This window comes from Gossypium arboreum, chromosome 5, assembly GCF_025698485.1.
Source record: "Gossypium arboreum isolate Shixiya-1 chromosome 5, ASM2569848v2, whole genome shotgun sequence".
Taxonomy (NCBI): Eukaryota; Viridiplantae; Streptophyta; class Magnoliopsida; order Malvales; family Malvaceae; genus Gossypium; species Gossypium arboreum.
Window position 1 is genome coordinate 12,387,378 of NC_069074.1, and position 16,669 is coordinate 12,404,046.

General features: G+C 30.9%; 2 protein-coding genes and 1 long non-coding RNA gene across 3 annotated transcripts; 2 read left to right on the forward strand and 1 right to left on the reverse strand.

Annotated features, from left to right (window-relative positions):
- The first annotated feature begins 1,035 nt into the window (after positions 1-1,035).
- LOC108452778 (VQ motif-containing protein 1-like) lies at positions 1,036-1,667 on the forward strand. Its single transcript, XM_017750570.2, has one exon. The coding sequence runs from the start codon at positions 1,195-1,197 to the stop codon at positions 1,531-1,533; it is 339 nt and encodes a 112-aa protein (XP_017606059.1). The 5' UTR covers positions 1,036-1,194; the 3' UTR covers positions 1,534-1,667.
- A 7,581-nt stretch (positions 1,668-9,248) lies between these two features.
- On the forward strand, positions 9,249-11,641 carry LOC108452511 (glucan endo-1,3-beta-glucosidase 10). Its single transcript, XM_017750307.2, has 3 exons — positions 9,249-9,610; positions 9,712-10,763; positions 11,051-11,641. Exons 1-3 carry the CDS (start codon positions 9,571-9,573, stop codon positions 11,135-11,137), a joined length of 1,179 nt encoding a protein of 392 aa, XP_017605796.1. The 5' UTR covers positions 9,249-9,570; the 3' UTR covers positions 11,138-11,641.
- A 3,998-nt stretch (positions 11,642-15,639) lies between these two features.
- Positions 15,640-16,669, reverse strand: LOC128292630 (uncharacterized). The gene is made up of 2 exons (XR_008282602.1): positions 16,578-16,669; positions 15,640-15,884 (listed from the first exon to the last, which is right to left on the reverse strand). It is a non-coding gene; the product is annotated as an uncharacterized LOC128292630 (long non-coding RNA).

Below are 16,669 nucleotides of genomic sequence, written 5' to 3' on the forward strand. Positions count from 1 at the left end.
ACTAGAATCTTTGGGAAACAATACAGCTACCTTAATATAGCTTAAATTCAACTCTTTACCTTTGTTTCCACTTCTAGAACCAGTTAAATAGGGTAAAAACTAAAAACTTGTCTTCTTTTTTTTTTCTTCCAGCGTATTAATTAAGGAGGCAATAAAACATGGGTTACCAACCAAAGTTGTAATAATTGGATTATGTCATCGTTAATCTCCAAGGGTTCCTGTTTCCTTAATGTCGGGTTTTATACCAAAATAATACAAAAAATAAATAATTACGGAAATTTTACTATTTTTAGATTAATTACGAAAATTTTTCTACCCTAAAATTAGGCGTGATAAACTAAAATATTCTTAATATGAAACTGTAGAAAAAAAAAAAAAGGCTTAAGGTGCCACCAGATATGCCCTGAGCACAACTAGCAAATCATTGCCGAAAACCGCTCTCGCTGCAGATTCTTAGAAACCAGGTGCCAGGGTAGCCTATCTGGAACTATTGGCCAAGTTGTTTATTAGTTCGACAATGAAAGGACAAGGGTTCAGTTTATTTGACGTAAGAGTTTTTTTTCTGAAGCAATTTGATATAAGAATCTTCAAGTACCAAAAATAGAAGGTTATGGTTCTCTTTATTAAATATGTCAAAATTTACAGAGCTAGATCTTATAAAATGGTTTAGTTTAAATGAAAAAAATTGAACTGTTTTTTATTATTTCAATACTCTACTGACCATTGGTCAAATATTCAATCATTGAATCCTTGGTCTTTGTTAATAGATGTTGCCTAAGCTTGGATGCCAATGATTATAAGCACAACATATATATTATATGATTTATAGGACCCTAAACAACCATAACTATACAAGGAAAAAAGGAAGACGACTTTGCACAATTTCTTCTTTGCGTGGTTTGACTAAGACTTGGTAATTTCACCTTTCCCTGCAGATCTTGGCTTACAAACTAAAGGCGTTCTGCTTTGACTGCATATATACAGTCAACTCAACTTGCCGAACCCTATACCTTTTGCGGTTCGTGTATCTGTCCTCCTCCCCCTTTCCTTTTCCCTATATAATCCCTGCAACCCTCATTATTACAAGTTGCAGTTTAGATCTAAAACCGTACGTAAGCATATTTTCAAGCGAAGAATTATTAGCAGTATTAGTTCCGATTCGTTTAAGCTTTTTTCCTTTTTGTTTTTTTGCCGATGGCGGCAAAGGGTATGTCTCATGAAAATGTTAAAGTTGTTCTGATTGGTACTCAGTACGTTGAAACAGACCCCGTCAGCTTCAAATCTGTAGTTCAAAGGCTTACAGGCAAGGATTGTTGCGTTTCATGGATCGAGGAGAGTTCATTTTCCGGTATTAAAACCGAAACAAAAGTCCATGGGAAGGTTGCAGCTGAAAGGCCATGTGGCACCGCTACTGTAGGCGTCGGCACTGGTGGTGTTCCCTTGTTAACCAAGGGTTTTTCTTTCAAAGACTTGGATAGAATGATCATGGAAGCGCCACCAATGGACGAGTTTAAGTGGTTGTGGGATGACTAACTTGTGCTCGGATACATGTTTATCTCTGTGTATATATATTCTGAATTTTTTACAGAATTTATTAAGCTTCGTTATTTTTCTAAAAGAATGATTCTTTTCTTTTAAAAAATAAAAAAAGTTAAATGTTTCATTTATATTTTAATTTGATTTCAAAGTTTAATTTAAATATTAAATTAAAAAAATTGAATATCAAAATAAATATTGAACCAAAAATAGTATATTAATCTAATAAAAAATCATCTTATTTTCTAAATAAAAGTAATTTATATTAAAGGTTATGTCGACTGAGATTGTAGAAATGAGTGGCGGTTCAAGACTCCACGCCTCGTATGAGCAAATACTTGGTGGCTTTTGTTCTCGTTTCTTCAAGCAACAAATCTCCTTCGTACAATAACCCGGCAAAGAAAAGTACTCTTTTAGGTTTGGATAGCTATGAATAAAATGTAAATATATAAATTACATTAAAAAACTAAATATATATCAAAATTAAAATAATTAAGATATATTAAAATTTATAAAATACAAATGATTACAAGTAGTATAGCATTGAGTTAACTTGTACATTAGATACAATCGATGGGTGAATATTTGAAGTGCAGATAAAGAATTTATGAAATAAAATTATTGTCATTTTTAATAATTTAATATCACATTAGTAATTTTATCTTGAATTTCAAGATTTTCATTTGAATTTGATTTTTTCAAGATAAAAAATCTTGAAATTCAGGATGAAAATTTTGATAGTTATTAAATTATAGGAAAAGGGATACAGATAACGTGACGTCACTGTTTCATACAATTATTTCTCGTGAAGTGTAATATAGATATTTCTATTTGCAAGTATTCTAACGCCACAACCTTTGTTGCCATTTTTTAGGATGGTAACCGTTGTTTCGTTAAAGGGATGACAAGTTTTTCATTGATTCTTATGGAACACCACACAGCTAAAATTTTTTCGATTCTAGAAGCTTGTCTTAGCTAAAACCATTGCATTTTGATAAAGTTATTATTCATTCCGATGTTTGGAGGTTATTAATGCTTTTATGAAGCCTAATGCAAACATTTAGAATTTGACTTATTAATTCAAGATTGTTTATTGTTAAAATTTGATTTCACTTATATGTTCTTTTGAACAGTCGAGATGTCAAAAAGTGACACATTTTATGGTTAGGATAACCTTATTACATGCAAACTATGATGATTGGAATATCATTCCTTCTGGTCTTATTTCTATTTTGGATGATAATATTTTTACTACTAATATCAATGATTCTAAAGGATATAAGAAGGGGTGTAATGGGTAAATCTATTAGTTGGGTTCTTAGTTGTTCTTCGTTGTCTTTAATTTTTATTTTGGTTGTTATTTTTGTCCTTTAATAAAAGTTTTATGTTTAAAAATTATTTAAATAAATAAAATATTAAATATGATGATCATATATAAAACTAAACCATAACAAAAATATAATAATTGACAAAATCAAAATTTAATCGGAAAAAGGAACCAATGAATCAATTCGCCCAAGTCATAGACTTTTAGCATGAGATTTCAATCTTGCATCCACAATCCCTTTTGTATTGTCAAACTAGAGTTTTTTTTTTTTTCTTGTAAAAGAAATAACCAAAAAAAAAAAAAATAAAAATATTTATATTTATATATTTTATGAATTTAAACAAAATTATTTTTATTCAATAAATAATAATTTTAAATTAAATATAAAAAGCCATATATATATAATAAACAATACCTTTTTTCAAAACGATGAAGGTAAGGTAGGGTGCGGGCTTCCGATAAAAGATTTGTACAACTATAAAATGATAACCCAAAAAAATTATATTTCCTAAAGAGGGATAAGCCCAAAAATTCAAGGCATTTTGGGCCATTAACATTCATTTTTGGTTAAGGAAGAGGCTAACCATATGAGATGGACCTACTAATTTTGGGCTACTCTAAGTTATAAAAAAAAAAAGTTTATCACAGAGTAAAAATTCTGTAATTTTAATTAAAATCAAATAAAGAATAATGAAATCCGAGGAATCAGAACTGAGGATTCCTTCTCCTATCATGTGTGTCAACCGTCAAGAATCCTATAAAATATTGTGCTCATTTATTCAATTACAACCCTCAAAAAAAAAAAAAAATAGTGCTTCCGAAAGAATCATCAGTTTTATTCATAAAATTCTGGATACCACTAATTAATAACGTGACGCACGACTTCCTATTAAATTGAGCTGGGAAATAGGGTAGTTGTGGATATTTATTTTGTATTAAAAATTTATCAATCTGGGGTAAGAATAACATCATGACGGCAAAATAAGGACAAAGAGTCTTTGATCATCATTTTGAAACTTTTAATTCCCCAAATCAAATTTAAAATCAGTTTCATTTTTCTTTTTGTAATATGTATGTGTATTGGCTGATTCTACTTGCATGCCAAGTATAAAAAGCTCCGACCCTAAATAACTGGTACTTAACCAATAACCATTCTTGCTTTTCATTTCTTTTGACAAGTGGCTTATCTTATCACAATAACCATCATCCACATCTGAAATTAGATATACATTAGCTGTCTCCTTTCTTTTCTCAAAGTAAAATCGATTTAACAGTCCCCTACCCACACTCTCTGTAAACCAAATAATACCTGATGTTTGGTATCATTGGAAATAAGCTTGTTTCTGGGCAAACATATTCATGTGTAAATACTGTTCATCCAACCCTTTCGTGCACTGAACCTTAAATATCCATTTTCCATGTAACGATGGCTCCTTTTCTAATACCAAAATGTCTTTATCAAAAGTATGTTTCTTTGGTAATCTTCTTTATGATACATACAAAATCCCCTTTGGATATGCAATTAAGAAAAGAAAAGATGGCATTGACCAGCTAATAAGTTAAAAGAGTATACATGGGAGAGGGGGCAGGGGGCTGCTTTTTTTTTTTTCCAATTTATTGATTTATACTATAAATCAGTGGAAAATAGAGATCATGAAACAATAATATCTTTCTTTTCTTTTGGCGCTCTACTTTTTCATGGATGGAATCGATGGTTTATTAAAGCACGGAAAATGATCTATATATATATGTGAAGATTCTACAAACATATCCATAGACAACTGATGAAAATGAGGAGTCCTTTTAATCAAAGGTCACTTTTTAACATCAACCTTCTCTTTTACCAGTCAGATCACATGCAAAGCTTGGGGTTATACCACATGCCCATGCAACTTCTCTCTCTCTCTCTTTGCTCAACATCATACATACATTTTCTCTCACACACATATCTAAATGTCTCTGTTAAAGAGGTGAAGTTTGAATGCGTTTTAAACAAGTTTTAAAAAGTTATCAATGTTGTATTTTCTAATTTCTATACGTATGCTCCCTGTTGAATGGAAGAATAAGACATTGACAAAAGGATGTGCTTTTGTATGTAAGTAATTATTATTCGATGGATCCAGTGTATAATGAAAGTTTTAAACTCCTAATATTAGAGTATGTACTTAGAGATGGACCAAAAAGGTGGGTAAGGGTAAGGGCTTCTCTAAAATAGAAAAATATCACATTGGTCCATTATATTTTATAAATTATAAATTAATAAATAGTTAATTTATTAATTTTTAGAACTATAAAAATATAAGTTAATATAATGATGGAGTTTTATTTGAAATATATTAAAAAGTAAATTTTATACTATTACATCTGTTTAAATGTTTTATGATCACAGTATAATTTATACGAAAACTTTCTAAACCCACTATTAGATAGATTTTGGGTTTAATATAGTAGTTGTAGTAGCAGATTTTTTTATGTATAAAAGTTAATAAAGCCCTCCTTTTAACCTTCTCCGTCACTAACCACTAACTACAAATTTCAACCCCATTATCTAAAAGTACAAAAATATAATTAATATCATTCATAAATGGTGTATGCACTAATGAATACATCATCTAAATTTTAAAAATAAATTTACTATAGAATTATATAAGATCAAAGCATTAAATATAATCAAGAGATCTATGTACTTTTTGCTTAATTTTATTATCAAAACTAGGTAATTAAGATCTTGAAGCAAAATCTAAATAAGCTGCTGACATCACGTAGAGAATAGAATCATGGCACCAACATCATCTATCGTTATTAGTGAGGAGACAAAACCAGCGAAGATGAGGTCTCAACCCACCCTTCAGTCACTTAGATATCCCAAAGTTAAGCTTTAACTATAGCTGAGTGTTGCATTAATGCAAGCTTAACAATACATGCATGAACTTAGAGAACTAATACGTGCTTTTAAAATTGACTGCTGAATTGATTAGTTTGATTTTTTGGGCTAATTAAGCCGCCTTGGTTGATCAAATCCATCACATACATGAACACGAGGAATAAAAAAGAGAGCGTCAAAGTTCCAACAATGTAGCTCACTTGAAAGGGTTTACTTGTAGTTGTTCGTTATACGTCGTTTTAAACGACAGAATACGTAATATAATAATGAAATGGCGAGCAAGTCATCATGGATGTACGTCCTCCCCGTTTACATGTGAACTAGATAAATCACAAAAGGAAAAGTGGTGGTGGCAGCAGCAGGTAGGTTTCGTATGGCAGTTGCAGTTGATGTTTCAATCTTAAGATAGATTTATACCTTTCAACCTCTACACCGCTTTTCTTAGATTCTGCGCCTAACTTCCATTTTAATATCTAACCAAAATCCTAAACTTAATGGATGATGACAAGATTTGACGGGGACTTCAATTCAACAGTCTCTCATGGTGGCTACTTATTTCTACGTCTACATTTACACGGTTATCTTTTGACTATCAAATTTGCCTGCCTGCCTCTAAATCTATTTTTAAAATCTGCTGTCAGCAAAAATGTAACGTGTTTTTCCCTCTCTTTTTTTTATCCAATTTAACTGGACTCAAAATCCATTTATTTAAACTGAATTATCTGAAATTAAAATGTCTTAAATTATTAATTAAATTATAATATCTGAAAATTTTCAAATTAAACACAAATAACTTTTTAAAAAAACAAAAAATAATGTGTTTTATATCAAAATGCAAGATCTTTATTTAAATAAAGAAAGAAAAAGATTGAAAAGAACCATAAGTGAAGATAAGGACACTTATCTTTGGAAATTTCTACGTATACATTCCTTATCCACTCGCCAAACCTTACTTTTCAAATGGTTTTCTTTTTAGCTCAATTTCTTAATTTATGATCTTTTGAAAAAACATTTTTCCCAAACAATTTTTTCTTTAAAAAAAAAAAAAACACTGTTGTCATGCATCCACACACCTTGTTTGTCTCCTTCTCAAAAAGCAATGTCACAACTTTATTCAACTTGGCTGTCTCTCCTATTTCCCAACTTTATTTTTACTTGGTTCAAGTTATAAAATTCAAAACCAAAATAAATAGTTGAGTTGGATTTGAATTTTTTTTTCCTGCTTTGAAGGAGAACCGCACCTGTCAATTACCTTATCATTAAAGTGGTGCAGCAGTTAAATTTAAATTCTCCTATGAGAATTCCAATTCAATGTTATACATTTGCGCATTGGTTAATCAACGGAAAAGATTAATTTTGATGAATCACGATTAGACTAAATTAATAACTAAAACAACTTTGAAATTTGTCCTCCCTTTTTTCTTCAATTAAAATAATAATTTAATTACCTAACTAACTCAACTCAAATCAGTAAAGCCAGAAAGATGATTTAAGGGGAGTAGGACTATACACAAACTAAGCAAAGATTTATTACAAAAGACTCACCAAATGTTTTAAAATTTTAATTTTAATGTTGATATTAGAAAATTAAAAAGAGACTTTATGAGTCGGCCTCATCTTTGTGCAATCCAAACTTGGTTTCATCCATCCATAAAGAATTTGAGTCTGAAAATATTAACTTTATGGTGATAAAATAAATTGATATATGCATAGGATTATTATGTATTTCAAAATAAAAATATAAGCTTAGAGTAATGACAAGTGTTCAATAAATATAGTAAAATATTAATATCTATCTATATATATATATATATATATATATATAGACATATGATAATTTATTAACTCGCCTACGGTGATGCTAATATATCAAATACTATCTCTTATTTATTTATTTAATTGGTTGAAAATGAAATAGAGTTATCAAGTTAATAAAATATGGGGAACATATTTATTTACACCATGTCTCCTTATAATGGAAAATTTTGTGTTTTAACTCTTTAAAATTCAAAAAATATAAATCAATACATGATTTAACCCCTAAATTAATAATATTGTGATTTAATTTTTCTAAAATTATAAAATTTTAAGCATACAATGAAAAAGGTTACATTTTGACCCTCATAGAAAATTTTAATTTAATTTCTAACTCTTTCAAAAAAATTCTTGGTAGGATATCAAAATTCCTAAAGTCTAAACTTTGCTAGCTATTATCAATTTAATTAATCTGTTATATTTTATTACACTCAAATAAATTTATTTTAAATTTGCGACTAAATACAGTACTCTTTATAATATCTAAATAAACTCTTACTAAGAATTGAAATTTTTTTTTGATATAATAAAAATATAGAGAGTTAAATAAAAGTGAATAGATCAGAAATTGGATGGTAATTTTGGGAAGAAAACAAAAGAAAGTTGATAAATTTTATTTTTGCTGGATAATGCAAATAATGAAGTGAAGAGATTAAATTAAACCATTGATTCCCCATTTGGCACATGCAATGCAAAGGGGAAAAAACATATGTGTAAATTTAACTCAAATGGAGGGTTGCAGTTTTGTTGGTTAAAATGAGTCATAAAATCAGCCTTTGTTGTCCTTTTACAGAAAAAGTGATTGACCCTCATTGGATAAACCTAAGCCCTAAAAGGTTTTGGAATCTTGAGGGCTAGAGTTTTTACTTTTTATAGATCAAAGCTAGAATATCTGTCATCACCATTTCATTAAGGATAATATACTAGAAAACCTTAAAACTTATGCTTTTTTTTAATTAAATAAATTTCTAATCTATAATTTTATTTATGAAAATTATTAATTTTTTTCATAAAATTGTGATTCAAACTCAAGTTATCTTAAAAATTTTGAAAAATAGGTTTCAAGATGAGGTTTGAAAATCATTTATTTTAATATTAAAGTAAAACATTTTAAAATTTTAAATTAATTTATATTTTAAGATTACAATAATTTAATAATAATAATAATAAATTAATATTTTATAAAATAAAACGAAATAATAATTTAAAATTTCTTGTGAATGCTTATATATTTATAATACACTTAATTAATCTTTTAAAAATTTTAATGACCATTTAAGATTTTATGTTAATTTTGAAATTGTATAGAATTTTTATTGCTTCATTAAAATTTAAAATAATTTTACTTTAATATTAAAATCAATAACTTTAAGGAATAAAAATAATAGAATAAATCTTATTTAACTTAAAAAGTAATTTAAAAATTGATTAAATAAAGTGGAGAAGTTTAAAAGGTTCTAAAATATAAAAGAAAAGTTATGTTGTTGAGATCCTCCAATGTCTTAACCCAACAAGTAAAAGTTTTGGTAATTTTATTCATATTATTTAACATAATAAATGAAAATATGATTACATACAATAATATTAAGATGCTATAATTTGTTTAAGAAAAATTTAAAAATGGGAAAGTAGCAGTAGTAGTACTTTTAAGCACTAGAGGGATTTTGCATCTTTCCTTTTGTCCGAAGAAAGCGGGCGGGGGCAATAGTGTCATAATCCTCCCTTTAAGGAATTGGTAGAAGTTGACGTGTGTTGGAAACAGACAAGCCATGTCTGAAAAGAAAGACATGGAGTACTGTATGAAAATGGAAAACCCAAGTGGTTTAAAAACCCAGTTGAAGGGGTGGTAAGATAACATGGTGAAGGCAGCCTAAAACCCTCTCCCCTCACCCCTCCTAATTAACCTCCAACAAGCAAAGCAAAGAATTCACTTTCTCTATTTATTCCCCTATATCTTAAGTCTCTCTTCTTGCTCTCTTCATTCTAAAACAAAACATTACTTGGCATCATGATTCATGTTTTCCTTCTATTTTCTCTCTGTTTTTCAGGTTCTTATTTTTTTTTTCAATGTTCCTTCTATTTCTTTGTTGAATGTGCTTTTTTTAAAAAAATATATACTTAATCTATTCTATATCTTGTTACTTTACAGATTATGGGTTTATACAAGGAGTTACATCTCTAGGTATCAATTACGGTCAAGTTGGCGACAATTTGCCTCCACCCGACAAGGTTCTTGATCTCTTGACCGCCCTTAAGCTCACAAAAGCAAGAATCTACGACACCAATCCTCAGGTTTTAACCACATTTGCCAACTCCAACATTGAGCTTATCGTCACAGTTGAAAACCAAATGTTACCTGTCGTAATGGATCCCCAACAAGCACTTCAATGGGTTAGTACCCATATCAAGCCTTATTTTCCTGCCACCAAGATCACCGGGGTCGCCGTAGGAAATGAGATCTTCACCGACGACGACACATCACTGCTAGGGTATCTTGTCCCCGCCATTGTCAGTATCCATGGTGCTTTAGTTCAATTAGGACTGGATAAGTACATTCAGGTTTCGACCCCCAATTCATTAGCGGTTCTGGAGGTATCTTACCCTCCTTCCGCTGGTAGTTTCAAGGGGGAGGTCTCGGGTGTCATGTCACAATTTTTGCAATTTTTATCAAGCACCGGTTCCCCATTTTGGATCAATGCCTACCCATATTTTGCTTACAAGGATTCCCCCAACAAGATTTCCTTGGACTATGCTCTTTTCAACAAGAACCCAGGGATGGTCGACCCTTACACCAAGCTACACTACGACAACATGTTATACGCGCAGGTTGACGCTGTTGTTTATGCCATGTCTAGGTTGGGTTACGGTGGGATCGAGGTGAGGGTTTCCGAGACGGGGTGGCCGTCTAAAGGGGACTCTAATGAAGTCGGAGCTACCGTCCAGAATGCAGCTGTTTACAACAGGAATTTGTTGAGAAGGCAGATGAGTAATGAGGGGACACCTCTGCGACCAAACATGAGGTTGGAAGTGTATTTGTTTGCTTTGTTCAATGAAGATATGAAGCCCGGACCGACCTCTGAAAGGAACTACGGTCTCTTTCAGCCTGATGGAACCATGGCTTACAATGTGGGCCTCTCTGCCTTGGCCACTTCTTCATCAACTTCATCGGCTTCCATTTCTCTTACTTCCTCTGCCACCAAGGTAATCATACCATAAGTTTTGTTTTCTTCTAATCCCATTGACCTACTTTAAGCAAATTTTATCAATACTAATAAGAAAAAGCGGAAATATATCAACAAATTGTATACCGGTAGCCACGAAAGAAAAAAAAGAGTAAGCAAACTGCAAATTGTGGTAAAATATTTATAGGAGCAAATTATATTATCGTTTTCTTAATAAAAAGGATTAATCTTTTCTTTCTTTCTTTTTTTTCTTTAGTTTCGCCCTCTCTCTCTCTCTCTTTTTAAATGGTATATATTGTGAAACAGGCGTCAAAGGTGGAATATCAAAGCTTGGTGTACTGCATGTTTTTGTATTTGCTGACTTTCCAAGTTTTGATGAGAAGACAACATTAGGCAAAAATGGTGACTTCAGCTGCATGTAAATATTACATTTTGGTAAGGAAAAAAAAATTGGGGCTTTCCTTTTTTAGGTCATTTGATCATTTCTGAAGGAAAAAAGAAAAGAAAAAAGAGGACCACTTAACGCTAAAGGTACCCCAATTTTTAACACCAAGTTAACCCATCAAAATTGAACTTTCTCCACAGCTGATGATGGATTTCATGAGTATCCTTTCAGCATACATGTTCAACAAAAAAGGATCAAATTAACCATTATGATCAAATGGGTATAATTTCAAAACATACCCTTTTGTGAATTGTGTTGATTTTCTTTTGTTGATCATGTTGAAGCTTAATGAAGTAAAAAGCAAGAAAGCCATTGTATTTCTTTTCAATATTCTAGCAGCAGTTCAAATATGTTTTAGAAGAATTATTTTCTCCATTCATGTAAAAAATTATATATTATCATTGTTAGAGAGAAATCAATAAATATAATTCTATTTGGTCTGCGAAGAAAAAGCTTTTACTTTCACTTTTGGACGTGGAATCCATAACTGTTCTTCTCAAATAGTCAAAAATAAGTAATCACAAAGACTGTTGAAGAGTTTGCTTTTCCCTGCCCTCGTTTCTCATGCATATACCATAAATTAATAATAAAAAAGACTATAAAATATCAAAAGTTTGTAAAAGAATGTATGGGATAATGAATAGTTTAAGCTGCTGTTTGGATCTTTATCTATCCCGAACCTGAAATTTGGGCGGCCGTGCTTTATTCCCTGTGACCAAATGACCGTCAGCATCGGTCATATGCCATCCCTTTTCTTTCGCAAAGAAGCTTTTCAATATTGGCTATCTTTTCTTTTTCTATAGAGATAAGGAGACAATCTAAGCTCAGCCTTAGTTAAAAATCCTCGATGGAGATGGTCTTCTCATCTCCTACATCACCCAACTTGTTGCACATGCACCCCACAACAAGTTTTAAAGGCCTCCCACTATCAAAATTTCCCCTTTTCTTCTTCTTTTATTTTAAAATAATATTCTGTTTCAGATGTGCAAAAGAAAGTTCAACGGATCCCCGTCAAGAAGTAGGAGATTTTGTGGGTGGAATTATGTGATCTTTGAAAGCTTCGTAAACAAAAACAAGTCTATTTTATGTTTTTGTTTGTTTTTGGGGTTTTAGCTGATGACATGTTTTCTAGACTCTAGTGGGAGTGACGCATCATTTTTGTTTGAGGCCCCATATTCATGGAATTTAGCATGTGCCTTTGCTTCTATGATATGAGGGCATGTTGGCAAAATAGCTGGTCTTCTATATTTGTATCCCCTATCATTGGGGTATTATCATTATCTAATTATTCTTTTCCACACAATTCCATCGAGCTTTCATGAACCCTTCAAATTATAGGTCCATTTGTCTATGTCTCCTATCTTCAAGATAAATTATGTTTGAAATGTATTTAAGATATCTTAGTTATCAATTTGCCATGCTTAGAAATCATAGTTATTCTAAATCAGTGGCTAAACTTTGTGATGTTGACAGCAGTATTTGGGAACCATAAGTTAATATGTAGCATTAGGGCAGCCAAAGTCAAAAAGGGCAAAAGCAAAAATCCATTTGTAGATCACTTGTGCTTATTTTATGCTTGTGTCGGCGCACTGACGAAGTTTACATTTTACAAAAGGAATCAATAGCCCCTTCTTCCCATTGCTTTACATTTATATTATCCTAAAACTATTGGTATGGAAACCATTGAATTCATCATGGTTTGCCACATCGGTATTTGGTAGTTGGTATCTATAAGTCGAACCAAAGTGATGAATTAATTTTCCTCTTCAATTGCTTCGACTTCACATGCTAAGGAGAACTTCTAAATGGATTTAGTTTCGTATTTACTTTTATTATGTTTATCATTTTATTATCATCAAAAACAATTTATGAAAGTAATATTTATTAACAGTGATTAACATTGCATTAACAATATATATGGATATAAAAGATGGGAATCGATTCCATCATCATTACACTTGTTTTGAACATCATCATATCCACTATTTTTATAGAGGGATCAACAACATGCTTTTATCTCTTTTGAGATTGAATATGTTGGCTTGCACTATTTTGTCAAGTTAATCACTTTAATGAAAGAGTCGCAAGTTGATAGAAGACTTCAATTGCTCGAACTTTCCTAAATTAAATGATTTAATTATACTTTTATTTTTTTAATTTAAATTTTCAATTAAATCCTTTTAATGCTTTTGTTAAACGATAAATTTCATTTCAAAAATTTTAAAATTAAATTTAAGTTATTTTAACAGAAACTTTTAATTTCTTACTTCATCCCTACTTGTGTGCTTGCCATGTGACTTGACGCTTATTGGCATCTCATAACTCAACTAGTCAACTACTAACTATCTAATATATATATATATATATATATATATATATATATATATATATATTATAAAATCTCCCATATATAGTCTCTAAGATATATTCTAAGTTACATCGTATTTTTCATGTCTGTATCATTAAAAAGACTCCAAGCTTATACCCTGATATCAATGCTCTAGCCAAATTTCACCACCAAAGGTGATTATGGGTAAGGCTGAAGCAAAAATTTAGACTCGTTTGTTAGGGACTCGAAAAATGGGCTTAAAAATTTATTCAAGCTCGGCTCGGATAAAAATATTAAAATCCGGGCCCGACCTAGCTCACCCATATTAATTTTTTATATTATATTATTCGTTACATAATTTTTAAATATATATTATACATCAAAAAACTAAAAACATTAAAATAAATATTTCCAAACAAATTGAAAATAAATTTTAAAAAAATATGTATACTTAAATAATACTAAAATAGATGCAACTTAACAAGAAAATATCTTTAAAATAATAACAAAATTAACAATAAAACAAGTGTTATACAATATCCAAACAATAATAACAAAATAGTAGAAACAAAATAGTGAAATGGTAGCAAAATAGAGAGAAAACAATAAGAAAATATCATTGAAATAACAAAAAAATAGCAGTTTTTTTTTTCATTTAATGAATTCGGGTCGGGCTAGGGCCAAAATGTTTTAACCGAGGCTCGACCTGTTTTTAAAATGGGCCCTATTTTTTTGCCCAAGCTCATTTTTCAAGCTTATATTTTTGCCCAAACCCTATCACTTTTCGGGTCAGGTGATTGGCCCATGAGCAGGTCTACTCACCACTACTCCCTAAATACTCTTAAATCACCATTAACAACTCTAGACACCCGTGTAAATTACCTCCAATCTCCTACGCCACCTATCATCTCATCAAAATAATATATTATAGCAATAACAAAAATAACATTTGAACTATTTTTATCTTTTGTTTTGTTTAGCAGCAGTGTTAGCTTCTGGGTTGGTTATCGCCCTTTTTTTTTCCCCTTCCACCAACTATTTTTTTCTTTCTTTTTCTCATTCACTCCACATGTCTTCTCTCTTTTTCAGTTTGCAGATCTATTTTTTTCTCTTTTTTTCACTCCACAGTCATGATGGATAGATGACGATGTCTATTGTTCGCTAAAACTCCACCGACCACCAGTAGTTTTTCTTGTAAAGTGGGTGGTTCTTCATCAGCTTCTTAATATGTTTCTATTTTGAGAATATTTCAGAATAATAAATGATTTCACGAGTTGATTTGGACCCGTGTTGGCTTAAGTTTTATATTTTTTTTTGTTTTTTTTTTACCATTGTTTAATAAGTCTCTAGTTTTAGAAGTTTTTGTCTACTCTTGTAGTATGGTTTTTAGTATTGCTTGTGCATGTAATCTTATTTTTACAAGTGATTTTAGGGATGGTTTTATTGTCGTCCTCTATAATTTGGTGAATGCTCAATTCTTTTGTTGATTTTTTCTCGCCGATTTGGACCATCCAAGGTTGATTTTCGTATCGTGTTAAGTGTAACGCCCCTTACCCGAGACCGTTGCCGGAGTCGAGCACAAGGCACTACTAAACTTATTTGAGCACTTAACCAAATTTAGATAATTTATATAATACTTTTCAGACAAGCTGTCCAACTGTGTCATAGTTGCTAAATAATTCATATCTCGAGTTATAAAACTCGAAATCCAAATCCGTAAATTTTCTCTGAATTTATACTCATATATCTACTTACCAATTTTTTTCTAGAATTTTTGGTCAAGCCAATTAGTACATTTTATTATTTAAAATCTCCCCTGTTTCAGGGTTTGACTACTCTGACCTTTGTGTATTATGAATTAGATATCTCTCTGTACAGAGCTTCAATGACTATGCCGTTTGTCTCTAATAAAACTAGACTCAATAAGGAATCTGTACATATAAAGTATGACTTCTAATTATCTTTGTAAAATTTATGGTGAATTTCCAAAGTCAGAACAGGGGATCCAGAAATCGCTCTGGCCTTGTTTCACAAAAATTTAAACATCTCATAAAATATAGCTCATATACCTGTTTTGCTTCTTCCATATGAAAATAGACTCATCAAGATTCGATTTCATAATTTATTCATTATTTAATTCCATTTCTACTATTTTTAGTGATTTTTCAAAGTCAAACTACTGCTACTTACCGAAAACTGTTTTAGTACAAATATTGTTAACTAGTTTATAACATCTTTACTTCAATTCATTCAAACTCTATACATGCCATATAAATCTTTAAACATAAAACAAAAACTACCGGAATTGATCTGAATAGTGTGCCCTGTTGTGTTGATCCGATCTACCCACTTCACTTCAAGTCAATCTACATAAAAATATTAAACACACACAAGTAAGCTTATTGAAGCTTAGTAAGCTCATAGGCATATAAACACAAATCATATCAAATATCGTACACAATCATATATCTATTAGTTTAACTATTTCATCCTCCAAATCACAATTTCATTAATAACTCATTGGAATAATTTCCATAAGGCAACTCACAATTTAACTCCCTTAGGCCCATTTCTCATTTACTTCATTGTCAAATTAGGGAACAATAAGGAATTGAGTGCTTCATTATCACATTGCCATAGTAAACCATGGACTTTCACATTGATACGCATCACACACCGAAGCCATAGCCTTGCCATGGTCTTACACGGTTCACATATCATACCGAAGCCATATCCCAGACATGGTCTTATACGGAATCACATTATCACATTATACTGCTGCCATAGCCCACTATGGTCTTATCTGAGTCACATTATCACATTGCACCGATGCCATAGCCCAGCTATGGTCTTAAACGGGCACACTTGTCACATATGTTTCATCAACTCATCGTGGTCACGAATAGAAGCACTCAAATCCATTGTTCCTACTAATTTGTACTTTTAGTTACACATTATTCATTAGTTAATGCAAATTGATAGTATTCATCAACAATAAAATACTTTAACAATCATAATATTTTCATATCAAAACATTGAACTTTGCCATATGAACTTACCTGGACTAATTTGTAAAAGTCATAGAAATTCAGGGACTATTCTTGAATTTTCTCCTTTCCACGATTCAGTTCGTTTTCTTGATCTATAATTA

What these genes read in the sequence shown, in the direction of transcription:
- LOC108452778 (XM_017750570.2), top strand. Translation starts at nt 1,195, where the DNA reads ATGGCGGCAAAGGGTATGTCTCATGAAAATGTTAAAGTTGTTCTGATT.
- LOC108452511 (XM_017750307.2), top strand. Translation starts at nt 9,571, where the DNA reads ATGATTCATGTTTTCCTTCTATTTTCTCTCTGTTTTTCAG. An exon ending in ATTTTCTCTCTGTTTTTCAG is followed by an intron (nt 9,611 to 9,711) that starts GTTCTTATTTTT and finishes GTTACTTTACAG; the next exon opens with ATTATGGGTTTATACAAGGA. An exon ending in TTACTTCCTCTGCCACCAAG is followed by an intron (nt 10,764 to 11,050) that starts GTAATCATACCA and finishes ATTGTGAAACAG; the next exon opens with GCGTCAAAGGTGGAATATCA.